The following is a 13637-nucleotide window of genomic DNA, read 5'->3' as shown; positions in this document are numbered from 1 at the left end:
ATGACACAGAGTAAAAAATCATTTCTAGCGGGAGAACGGAAGATTTTTGCAAAAATTGGCTCTCGGAGGGAGATCTCCCTTTGAAAGCGGGAGAGTTGGAGTCTCTGTAACTTTGCTTGATAAGACTTTCGCCAGCTGGATCTGCAGGCTTCTTCAGATGGGGCGCTGTGAGAAGGACTTCCCACGAGCCGACGTAGTACCACACAAAGATTGTTTAATTCTCTTTAAAATGATACCATACTTGTTATGATCATCATTTCCATGGAGTTGCAGTGCTTACAAATATGAGGTTAAGTCAGAATTTAAAAGCTGCAAAATGGCCCAATGTTTGACATCCCTAAAGGAGTTTCCTCGTTATGAGCGAGTTCCCCATTGTTTCTTTGGTGTTCATTTACTGTAACATCAGCATTCTTATGGAGTGAAACATGAATGTGTTCAACCAAACAGATAAACAAACACACACACACACACACACACACACACACACACACAAATACAAACGATCATGACTCAAACCATTTTATCTCAGAAGACATAAAGAAGTGAAATGGGATGGACTTGGTTTTACTGAAGTCTTCATCTTTATTTTGTATTGATTTTGCGTTATTTTGTCTTTACGTTATGTTTTCTTTAACTTTAAGATTGTCAATGAACATAATCGGGGGTCAGTATCTGGTGGACTATATCCAAGTGCTTGCACCACCGCCTGACACCGTGTCCTCATGCTGTTGACTAGCTTCGTTATTCGCTGCTGAGAATGGCGTTCCACTTGTCAACAAGTATCTGACGGAGTCCTGCCAATAATGTCGTTGGATTTGTGACCCTCTTCCCCACAGCTCGGCCAAGTTGATCCCAAAGATGTTCTATGGGGTTGAGGACGGGGCTGCATGCAGGCCAGTCCATTCTAGTGATGCCCTCTTTCTCGAGAAAGCTGCGCACAAGTCTCGCTCTTTGATGTGGTCTTGCGTTGTCATCTTTTTGAAGCATCTCAGCTTCAATTTGCCCTATATGGCGCGGGCTTTTTGAACATTTCTTACACGTGGCATGATGTACAACCATAAAACTTGATGAGCTATCAAAATTGCCTGGCATGGCACCACTGCAACCTTGAATGTGAGGTTAAGATGTCTATTGAAATTTGCCTTCATGACTGACCAGTTGAGAACAAAAGACATAACACAAAAGAACATGTTCTCTATTTACTCGTCACGACCATTCTCATTCATAAAGACCGTTCTTGTTCATTTTGCAGCTTTTCAATGCACTCCTTATCAGACACTTTTGAGTACAGCCCTTTACTTGATAGCATAATCATAATGAGTATAAAGGATATCATTTCAAAGAGAATTTAATAATCTTTCCATTGATATCACGCATGTATTGAATAGAGCTTACAAACTGGAGAAATTTACAACTGAAGTCAGATTTCCAAACTGTTTTTGAGGGTTATATATATATATATAGTATACATATCTATCTATCTATCTATATATATATATAAATATATATATATATATATATATAAATAAATAAATAAATATATATATATATATATATATATATATATATATATATAAAGATATGAGAAAGGAAGGAGAAATCGGTGCGTAGCTTTGACATATATATATATTTATATATATATATATATATATCATACCATACAGATTTGCTATTCACTACGTACTTTTTTTTCCTTTGTAACCTCCGTCTTTTGAAAAGGAATAATGATGCTAATGCATTTCCTTATTGAATATTAATTATTTTCGCCCCCCTCCTTAATTTCCAAAGCAAAAAAATATAGCTACAAACGGCAGTTTTTTTTTAATGTAAAATGTCAAAATTTTCAAGGTCGCTCTCTTCGCTCGCTCGCATTTAATTGTTATGCATTTCTCCTGATGTTGTTACCAGTAATTTGCCGTTTCACACCGTCATTCCATAATCAATGTGAGGAAATCTGTTAACATGTAAAAGACATTGCGCCGACAAGAAAGATAGGAGTTTTTGCACCTGGAACTTATATTATTTCGCGAAGATATTCATTGGGTAAAAATGATTTGTATTCAAGACACATAATAAGAACATGTTTCTTCAGGCACTGGCTCGCTTTAACTCGCTCACACACACAAATAAGTGAGGTAAATGTTGATTCTGGATATATGGAATGACTTTAGAGGGTATTGTTATGGTATTCGACCCCCCCCCCCTTTTAATTTCCAAGGCGAAAAATATAGCTACAAACGGCATTTTTGGACTGTAAAATGTCCAAATTTTCAAACTCGCTCTCTCCGCTCGCTTGCATTTAATTGTTATGCATTTCTCCTGATGTTGCTACCAGTAATTTGTCGTTTCACACCGTCTTTCCATAATCAATGTGAGGAAATCTGTTAACATGTAAAAAACATGGCGCCAACAAGAAAGTTAGGCATAGCAGTTTTTGCACCTGGAACTTAAATTTTTTCGGGAAGATATTTATTGGGTAAAAAAGATAACATATGTATTCAAGACACATGAAAAGAGCATGTTTCTTCAGGCGCTGGCTCGCTTTCGCCCACTCGCGCACACAAGTAAGTGAAGTAAATGTTGATTCTGGAGATATGGAATAACTTTAGAGGGTATTGTTATAAGATATTCACCACCCCCCTTTAATTTCCAAGGCGAAAAAAATATATGCATTTCTCCTGATGTTGCTGCCAGTTTGTCGTTTCACACCGTCATTCCATAATCAATGTGAGGAAATCTGTTAGCATGTAGCAAACATTGCGCCGACAAGAAAGACAGGAGTTTTTGAGTCCACGTGTTGGAGACAAAAGAAAAAAACAAAACTGGAACATAGTTCATGATATAATCACCAACAGTTTATTTCTGTTCAAGTGTTGAATGATACTGAGAGAACAATAACAATTGTTATCATATCATTCAATAACACTTGAGAAAGAGAGAATCGCTCGAAAATTGGTGTGCAGAAATGAAATATAACATACACGTTGTACATATATTTGTGTGTGTGCGCGCGTGTCTGTCTGTCTGTGTAATTGGAAAGAGAGAGCGTGAGAGATATAAAACCATAAAAGAAAAAGACGACGAAAAAAAAAGACATTAGAGTATTGTCTTCAAACGCATTGTCAAACAAACAGGATTTTAGGTTACTCCTATAAGACTGTATGCCTGGAGATTGAGTCTTTCAGCTCACGTGGAAGTAAATTCCAACAAAGTGTTGGTCCAGCGTGAGCGAAAGCTCGCTCCCCCACGATTTCGTAGAAAGCAGAATACATGTATAAAAGAGACCAGAAGTTGAGGACGAAGAGTTCGTGTAGGTTGGTATCGACGGAACAAACTTACATTGTAATCAGGAGCTGTTACCTCAATGACATGATAAATCAGAAGTACCGGTACCTTAAACCTAATAATCTGTGTCCCTTACAGCAGGCAACCAATGAAGACTCTTTAGGATAGGAGTGATTATGACTGCGTTTGCTTGACAAAGCAACGATGCGTGCAGCGGCGTTTTGTAGTTTTTGCAACGGGCAATTTGTTAGTTGAATGTTCAATTATTGAAAAGCAGACCATTACCGAAATCAAGGAGTGAAGAAATAAGCGAATGAATAAGTTTTTCTGTTGCGGAGCGAGTCAAGTATTTTCGAATAAAACCAATCTTGTGCAATTTGATAACGGACTAATTTAGAAATGTTGGTGATTTAATCAGACATAACCATGAGAGTCAAACATAACACCAGATTGCGATATGACTTTGACAGAGGGATATCGTTACCTACAATGAAAATGGGATTGAAATCCAACTTGTTGAAGTGAGATTTAGAACCAAAGAGAATAAATTCACGCTTGCCGTTATGGTTTAAAAGCAATGAGTAAGACCTCATCAAGCATCAAAATGGCAAATCCCTTTGTAAAATGCTCGTAACGTCTTCCTATTCAGCACACCTTCTCCTGCCAATTCTGCAATACATTCTTTTTGGTTTAAAAAAAAACAAAACAAAACAAAACATAATCCGAAAGGAATATAGCTGGGCACGTGACCCCCCCAAAAAACAAAAACAAAAACAAAAACAAAAACAAAAACAAACAAACAAACAGAAAAAAACAACGCACACATACCCAAATAGCATAATTATAATATGGTGTACTGCACAATGATTTACTACTCACGAATTAAGTACGTATCTACTACAATTCATTTATCTTTTCACTGTTCTATGGGTTTTTTTTTTTCGTGTTTTGATTCATCTTCAGGGTTGTAAACAAGAAATTAGTTTTGTAAGTTCTATGCATAGATTAGAGCCTTTGTACACGCTGTTTCAAACATGACTTTGATCATTCGTGATACAATATATCTGATGAAGGTTACAAATAATAATAAGGAAAGACGGTTACAAACACAAAAGTTCTTTCTCTGCAACGGAATCCTTTATTGATTTTTGAACATTAATTTTAGAACAGATTAAATCGCTATTTATGCAGAATATTGTATGCGAAAGGATACAAATATGAATGATTATTATCACAAGTTCTTTGACGACATGGAAATTTAGTGTTGTATTATGCAGATGTAAAATGATAGTCATTACTATTGTGCGGTATTAATAGGAAGGTGAGCTCTACTATGGATCTATACACTTTATAGATAAGTGGTTAGTTTTTACAGCAGACCCATTCGTAATAGCCCAACTCTTTAGAGTTCAGTGCACGGGTAACTGGGTAGGGTGCTGTTCGTTATTCCGAAGGTTCGTTATTCCGGAGTCATTAATCCGAAAACGAAATTCGGAATAACGAACCTTCGGAGTAACGAATCTTCGGACTAAAGAGCCTTCGGAATAACGAACCTTCGGAAAAACGAGCTGTAACCACAGGGTAACACACGCATGACATTTATGTAGTTTGTCCGACATGTTCCTCGGCGTCGGTGAGGCTAGACTATAGTAAGGACTGGTGTTTTGTTGTTGTTTTTGCATCACAACATCATTGCTTTGAAATAGACGTTATGTATAGTAAAAAAAAATCAAGTGACAAATCAGAAATAGTAAAAACTTTATTGAATATAATACACAATGATTTCTTCACGTAACTTACTATATAGTCATACATACCAGCTGTGAAACAGACGTCAAAAAGTGGCATACTGTGTGTATATATAATATGCTCTAGTTTATATCCCCCCCCCCAAAAAAAAAGTCAACACTTCGATGACAAGGACTTTATGTCAGTTGTAATCGCAACGATACAGTCAAGGACTTAAAAATAAAAAATGAATAAAAAAGATACCGTCACTCGTTTGATAACACTCAGTAGACGTGCAGATCATGTCATTCCATGCAGTTTTTTCACTCTCCCCATTGCCTACCTATCATAAATTATTCATTTAAATCATTGTTATAGGTCGTTCATTGTGTCCATGATTCTGCCTCGGAATAAAATAACACTTAAAAGAGTGTGATCATCCTATAAAAGCCTTCGATCATCACTAATATAATACTGGGCCGCTAATATTATAGTGTATCCATATAACAGAGTAATTGCAACTCTGGGGGACGGACATGTTGAAACATCTTTGGAATTGACTACCTGCCTTCACAGGTAAGAGTACATATTTGGAGCATTCAAATGAAGTTTGACATCACGTGGACATTGTTAGAATTATCTTACAATCAAGTAAACTATCTCTGTTCTACCCTTTTGTCTTCGCTTAGTTTTATATGATGTTGTACACTTTTTTATAGGGTCTATTAGGTTTTTTTACACTCTTAATTGACACTGCGCTTTGAGCACTTTGTCAAGGTTTATACAACGCTTAACAAAATATTAATCGTTATCATTATTATAATACAACACTTGCTCCGACGAAAAAAAATGACATACGCGTGATAATATTGTCTTGTAGCTGCAATGCGGCATCACAATGAGACATTACGTTGTAAAAGGTATATACTGAGCTAAAATGTAAAACATGATTCTCCGTATGCGAACAATCCAGCAATACACTTCAAATGCGTTATACAATACGATGAATAGCTATACAGCGATGCAAAGTAAACCAATATTGAATATACACACGAAAAATGAGAGAAATTTAGAAACAATTAACACTCAAGCATATAGCCAGACCAACTGTTTTACACATGCAGGAGAGAATGAGGGACTAAAAAGCCAGTTTGATCATTGCAAAAATGAACCCCGCTCGCTAGACGCAATGGCAGGCATAAAGTCCGATTTAACACATTACATACAATAACTTTTTTCCTTTAATATTTTAGTATTGATCAAAAACTGTAATTTTTGCTTTGTGTAAATGTTTACACTAAGTTTACAAAACCTCCTTCAATGATCTATGTGCTCAAAGACAAACGCGGGTATTGGAGAGCTGTGAATACTAGTACTTTACAATCCCCCCCCCCCCTTTGCCATATCCCTCGTGGAAAGAACATAGTATCCCAAAGTGTGAAACACCGTGTGAGCATATTGTAAATACAGTGTGAAACATTTTCGTACTGTTAAATTCGAGCGTTTTAACATTATGAATACATTGTGAATCATCCATTTACAGTGTGAAAAAGAACGTTACTATGTAAAATCTCTTTGAAAAAAAAAACACACCACAGTGCAGTGAAATTATCTTTACACTTTTTAATCCGATCGTTTTCACATAACCAACTATGTGAACTCGTTGTAACTGTGGAATACATCAAAGGACAGACATAATGCAACGCAGGTATTCTAACTCCCTTTTGTAAAGGCGGAAAGTACAATTTCAGAACTGGCTCATTCCCGTTTCTCTCGCACTAAAAAACCAGGTATCAATGACTATAGTATCCTATTATTTCTGAAGACAGTAACACATACGCAATGACGTGCATGCAAATTTCTCATGCTATCTAGTTCCATGTATAGAGCACAATACACTGTATAGGCATCTGATTACATGTCCATGCATGCCACAGCTACCTATAGTAGGCTCTCGTCTCGCAAGACTTTCAATACTTCACAGGACGTAATTTAAAGACTTCTTGATGCGATCAACACTGTCATAATAATTATAACGAAAATTGCCTAGCTATCCAGCTTTAGATTGTACAGATTATTGCTGTTGCTCGATAAAGGGACTCTATACTATACTCCTATATCAATGTTTATAGTTTTAGGCCTGCCAATCCCGATGATTGTATCCCAAAATTTCCTTTCGGCACACACTATTACAAACCATAATGTTGATCACATTGATAAGGTCTTCTTCTTCTATATACTTTAAGAAATAGCATGGAATATATAGTTTGTAATACGTTTACCATTCGAGTGATTAATGAATACTAGGGTTTATATTTCCATGTGAAAATGTTTGATTTCGTCATACTGACTTCTTTCATACAAGTGGACAAATAAAACAAACTGCACAAACTGAACTAAACGTCCAATACCGCTTTAGCTCCCACATACACCAGATGTGATTGGCAACACCAAAGAAGCTAATAATTATGTCATTCTGGTGACTTTCTCGCCTATTTCCAACCTGACACACATATTTGATTGATTGAACAGGCTTTAGTGAAATCATTTCTGGACTAAATTGCACATGTTTACCATCATAATCATAAAAAAATACTCTGAATTAATAATGATACAAAGATATGATAACAACTGCTTCAAACAAATTTAACTTTCCTATTGGTAAAGCTAAAAAGTAAAAACAAAAGAAATATACATATACACAATTGACATAACTAAAACTATCACTGAATGTGACCAATACCGCCACCCTCATCTGTGAAAATTACCTCAATCCTCAATTTCTTAGACAAAGATGGTGATGAGTATACCATGGTAGTGCATCCTTCCAACAGCGATGAAAAGATGCATTTGGTCATGTGAAGACGTGCCAAATTTCAGGCCAAACTAATGCTCAAACATTAGAAGGAACCAGGCCAATCCACAACACTCCTCCATGCTTTCTTAAAAAATAATAATGATACACTTGAGAAGGCCCGTTAGAAGGAACAGTTATTCTAAAGTGTTACAGTTTTAGTGGAGGTTTGGACCTATGGGGATCGAAGGGGCAGAACTACGCCCACGTGGGGGTGGAGGTACGATCTGTTTTCAGAACGGGAGTGAGGAGAGGGTTTCCATTTCCAGAATTGAAATTTTAAATTCAAAATTTCCTTCAAAATTTTGAGAGAAGCAAAACAACGTAAACAAACTTTCAATTTTTTGGCTGACCCCCCCCCCCCCGTATCCGTCTTAAACACAACAAACAAATAGATGGGTTAAATAGATCCGTAAAAATGCTGGAGGGCCTACTTGTCCTATGAATTAACGACAGAATAGCTAAGCTCCATGGGAATTTCAAAAAGCGGGAAGAACCTTGTCCAAAATGTGATCGTGAACCATACTACAAAGGCTTATACGATGGGATTAAAAGCAAATGATATGGGAAATGTATATAAGAGGTGATGTAAATGGGCTGGAAAAATCCACATAAGCCTACACTATGAATAACAGGTTTTATGGTCAGATTACGAGTTTCATTTTCATCACTCTCTTGAGGATGTACACATAGACTTAAGATTTGAAATTGGATGAAAACATTTTGTGGCATATTAAACTGCTTTTTCGGTTTATGTGATAAAGGCGTTTCACAATAACAGAAAATGGCAGTTACTTCGATATTCAATATTCGTGTTCTTCTATTAAGTTTAGTGACAATCCTACGATCTACCTCTGATCATGATATTTTTACCCAGGGCCTCTCTTCCTCTCTCCCGTTTTCTCTGCTCTTCTCTTATCTCCTTCCCCCTCTTCCGCTCCCTCACTCTCCCCCTTTTCAATTCTCTTTTCTTCTCCCTCCCTCTCTCCCTCCTGTCTCTCCCTCTCCCGTTCCCACTCCATCTTTTCAATAATCTTTTCTTCTCCCTCATCTCTCTCCTCTCCCCCATCCCTCTCCCCTTCCCACTCGACCTTTTCAATTATCTTTTCTTCTCCTTCCTCTCTCTCCTCTCCCCCTCTCTCAACGCTGGAATCAGGTGGTATTGTAAATTTCATACCATCCATATTAACAGCTCTGTCTGACCTGTTTTGTGCAGCATGAGACCCGACTTCAACTGTTGTAGAGTTGGAGTTGGGATTTGTTTCTTCTACAGTGGCAACCACTATAATAATAGCAATAAGTGCCAGTGCACAAAGAGCAATCACAGAACCAAAGATGACTGTCTTGTTCTTGATTGACGTTGGCAAGGCAACATCAGAGTTTCTCGCTGCTGCTTTTCTTGGAGAAGTTCCTCTAAGAAATTGCTCTATCTGGATGAGACTGTCGCCGAAGAGCTCGGGAGAGTTGGGCCCCAGGTTCCCTGCCATCGCCACCAGAGAGGCGCAGTCGAAAGTTGTCGGTTGAGTGGTCTTCAAAAACTGGATTTGTTGTTTGTATTTGTCGCTCGTGTCCATCTTCTCTGATGGCATATCGTGCACTATCACACCGATGTTGTTCTTGCCTTTAAGAAATGAAACAATCTGAAAACAGTTAATACCAAGTAAACAAAATATGTATTAAAACCAAGAGATAATACGGTTTCGACTCGTTGATATGAATGCAACATTCTGGCGGATAACGGGGAGGGGAGTATTGAACAATAGTACTCGACTATTCTCCAATATTCATAATCATATACAAGATCATTTATTCATTTATTTATAAGTTTTGCGACTACAGTTAATGGAAAAATACGAACATGAATTGTTCAGTCCCTGATTCCTACATTATATCTATCTACTGTTTAATTTTTCCACATTTGACATAAAAAACAATTTTCGACGTCGAATAACAAGAATCGAAGCATAAAAGTTGACTTCAGAAGAAAGCCATGTCATTCTTTTTTTCTTTTTCTTTTTTTTTAACGGGAACTCCTCCCTCACCGAGAAGATGCGCAGCCTTTGGCAGAAATTTGTCGTAGAGGGCGTCTGTCACATCGGTGATGGCCATTCTCCTGTTGTGTATGGAGTGACACAGGATCACAGCATCCACTGGGCGATCTCGGAACGAAAAATCGCTCACATCGTTATAAGGCAGCTGACAGAACTGAATGTCTCTGGCGAGGTGGCCAAACTCTCGACTGATACAGTCAATGAATCCTTGCACGTTGCTCTGCAGGCTGGATGTGCAGACTAAGACCCTGGGTTTCCAGTCCATCTGCAAAGCGACATTGACACGTCTAAAGTTGAAGGATTTGTGAAAGTACAGGTGGACAACAATAACTTAGGAGCGAAGTGAAGCTCTAATCGTGTGTAACCCCTTCCCCCTTTATCAACTTAAGAGTGTTGCAAATTTGTGTCTTGTAGGTTGATCCCAGTAAGTGTTGGATATCACGGAAGAATCAGATACGCATGGAAAAAGTACCCCAAAAAAAGAATAATAAATACAAAAAGAAACAGTCATTGTAAGCCACGGTCACACTGGCAAAAGATCGTGAAGTTAAAGACTGCATATTTTGCCAGTTTGACCACGGTTATAGTGACATAAACTAAAATCACGTCAAAATGCCGGTATAAATAACAGGAACAAACAAAAAATATTCGTAGATACAACACAATATGCTTAATAATAGAACAGCCACACGTAACTCCAAGATTCAGAAACTGTGAAGCTTGTAAGCCTTGTGCCTGTTGTGTGTGTGTGTGTGTGTGTGTGTGTGTGTGTTTGTTTGTCTTTTCACTTGGCATCCTATTAACCCGGAAGGTGGCAAAAAGCCCTGTGCGGTTTTTGTTGTTGTAGTTGTTTTGTTTTGTTTTGTTTTGTTTTTTGGTGTGGTTTGGTTTTAGTTTGTTTGATTGTTTGTTTTATTTTTATTTATTTTTTTTGCTTGTCTGCCGATTGATCCCGGAAGTGACACCACAAAATGTTAAGCGCATTGCCAGCCTATTTTAGGACACAATATAACTGTCATCAAAGTGTCTTCTTCTCTCAGTCCTCAAAATGTATCGACGTCCCTGCTCCCATAAAAATTACTATTTACATCTTTCTTTTTATCGTAGTCCATGCTTGACAGTACATGAATTTAACAAATAATTTTGAAATCATTTATAACCTTTTAAACGAGTTTTATTTTCCTCAAACTTTTGCTAATGTAACTGTATCAAATTTCTGCATTCACTGAATCATTTAGGACAATTTTCAAGGGGCTCCATGCCATTTCAATAATCAATGCGTTGGGTCTACGATGGAGTTGTTAATGTGGGCTGTCTGTTTGTTTGCTTGTTTGTTTGTTTTTATTTGCAGAAAAAAAAATAAATTGCACTTAACTTTTGATAAACTCTATTAATTACCTTCATGAAGGTCTTTTACAGGACTGTTAGCTTCTAATATTGTCAGGTGTGAAAATTCCAAGAAAGATTTCCATATGGAGCAGATAAGGTGAGGATGTATGCCTATTTAATGCTCATAAGAACTTCTCTCTCTCTCTCTCTCTTTCTCTCTTCTGCGCTACTGCATTCGGTGCAAAACAGAAAAATAATAATTGGATCGTTGTTTTTGTTTTCGTTCCTATAGTTGTTGCTGCTGTTGCTGTGGCTGTGCAATAATTGTGTTGCATATAGCACGCAGACACACAGTCAGCGCACAGGAACATGCAGACACAAGGAATTAAAGGTACCCGGTGTTTACCACTGGGAGCAGTGATTTCAAAAATGTTCCAGTTATCACATTTTGACGCATATATGTGTAGGTCACTTGTATGTAGGCCAACAAAACTTCCTACCACATAAAAAATCGCAATAAAGTTGGATAAAGCCAAAAATACATGGAGATGTCACTATATTTTCAATAGACCAACTGTAGATGGTGTTTTCTAGAGGCAAATCGACTTATTATAACTGTTGTTCACATTTTTTACACTGAGTGGTTATTTCTATCCTTAACTCACATTTTAGAACTATTTTGAAGCACTAAAGCTGGGTTTTTGTTTCATCTGCAACGACGGTCACTAATGCATGGCTACAAGACGTGCGCATAATTCTAGTGTTGCCCGAGCGTTTTGAAAACACCATCCAGGGGCGGATCCAGGAATTCAGTAAAGGGGAGCACCTTTGCAAAATTAAAGGGGGGCACATGCATCACTCCTCCTATTTTTTTTTCATTTTTTTCTTTTGTTTCAAATAAAAATAAAGAGGGGGACGCGCGCCCAGTGCGCCCCCTATGGATCCGCCACTGCCATCAAAACAAAGACTGCTTCCGTTGCTAGCGCAACAAATTAGACGCTATGTCAAATGCATGGCAGAATGCGCAGAACAGTGCTTGCGGATGTCAGTGCAATGTGTAACACAACTTTGACAACACCATGAATGTATAACTTGGAATATTTCCTGCACACAAATAATTTATAATCAGGCCCTGACCACGTACGATTGCCACGTGCTTGTCTGAGAACACGAAACATCCATAATACCGACATTGTAGCAGTCACAAAAAACAGCAGCATTCGTTCCCTCTCATCCATTCTGTACCTGATACAAAGTTTCATGCAAAATGGTCGCAGCTGCCAAAATACTACGAAGTACTCTTGCGCTGTGCACAATGCGTCAACATTGTCGTGTACATACCTCACTACCTTGAAATCGCTCGTAGGAGCTAGTCATGATTTCTACAGATTAATTTTCCCGCAGCTCTTCTCTTCAAACCTCAGCTCATGTGTTGATCACTGACTAAAATTCTTGATTAGAAGAAAATGCTTGTTCCACCGGACATTAGTCAATGGCCATAACTCAAACTTAGCGATCTGTTGTCTAAACACCAATCATAATATCATTAAGGTTTCGCTCAGCGGGGAATCCCCTTATTGCGCGCGCACGACAAGCGGAACATGTAGAGGAAAAAGTCTGTTCTGGGCATGCGCAAAATGCTTATCATAATCGATCTCTTGTTCTGGGCCATTTTTGCAGCCGCTCAAATTCACAACGTTAGAGAGCCACTTGATGCGCTGATCATAAAATGGGGCGCCATTTTACTTTTTATATGCTGCGTCTTCGCGAAATCTAAAGCTAATTCGCATTTTAAACGACACGGGGAGAGAAAGGAGAACATCCAACGCAATCTTCGTCTTAACGTCCGCGTCACAAATCTAAAGCATCCTAATGGTGGAAAGCCACAACATTAGGTGATAAAGGGAGAAAGGAAGTCATTATTGACAAAATTAATGATCACAAGATATGGTGCCTACAGGGGACGCAGAACAGGGGTTGCAGCTTCAAAAGTGAGGAAGGGAGTATATAATTATATTGACCCTTGGCCCGACCAATAACCACCCCCCCCCCCCATATACACGTACACGCACACACACATATACAATGTACACACGCGCACGCACACACACATACGGACACACACACATGCGTCACGCACGCACACATACGGAGAGATCCAGCACACGAACATTATTATTGGCACCGTCTTCAAAAACTTGTCTAGCCCTGCAAGTATGCATACTTTATAACAAATCGGTAGAAAAGCAATTGTGATTATTACATCTTTACAGTGTTTTATTTTGAACACGAACCCCAAAATTATTGGTCCGTTGGGCAAGCTTATGTATCACGCTGCTCTGAAAACGAGTAAAGTGGCAAACGAACTGAAAGGAAAGGAAGGTCATTAC

The 13637-nt window shown here is 38.1% G+C and overlaps 1 protein-coding gene across 2 annotated transcripts; it reads right to left on the bottom strand.

Annotated features, from left to right (window-relative positions):
• Positions 1–7001: 7001 nt before the first annotated feature.
• Positions 7002–12738, bottom strand: LOC139719921 (uncharacterized). Of its 2 annotated transcripts, none has more exons than XM_071631305.1 (3): positions 12589–12738; positions 9910–10205; positions 7002–9488 (listed from the first exon to the last, which is right to left on the bottom strand). In XM_071631305.1, exons 2-3 carry the CDS (start codon positions 10181–10183, stop codon positions 8737–8739), a joined length of 1026 nt encoding a protein of 341 aa, XP_071487406.1. In that variant the 5' UTR covers positions 10184–10205; positions 12589–12738; the 3' UTR covers positions 7002–8736. The 2 variants fall into 2 exon arrangements, with proteins under 2 accessions (XP_071487406.1, XP_071487405.1); XM_071631304.1 differs by having other exon boundaries at positions 9910–10183.
• Between the last annotated feature and the right edge of the window lie 899 nt (positions 12739–13637).

This window comes from Diadema antillarum, unplaced genomic scaffold (assembly GCF_040938485.1).
Source record: "Diadema antillarum isolate AM-2024a unplaced genomic scaffold, OU_Dant_1.0 scf00000116, whole genome shotgun sequence".
Classification (NCBI taxonomy): domain Eukaryota; kingdom Metazoa; phylum Echinodermata; class Echinoidea; order Diadematoida; family Diadematidae; genus Diadema; species Diadema antillarum.
This window is presented reverse-complemented; position numbering and strand designations above follow the sequence as displayed.

Coding starts and splice junctions, on each gene's coding strand:
- LOC139719921 (XM_071631304.1), bottom strand. CDS start 12,624: ATGACTAGCTCCTACGAGCGATTTCAAGGTAGTGAG. Junction 10,184..12,588: donor AGCGATTTCAAGGTAGTGAG/GTATGTACACGA, acceptor GTCGCTTTGCAG/ATGGACTGGAAACCCAGGGT. Junction 9,489..9,909: donor AAAGGCTGCGCATCTTCTCG/GTGAGGGAGGAG, acceptor CATTTCTTAAAG/GCAAGAACAACATCGGTGTG.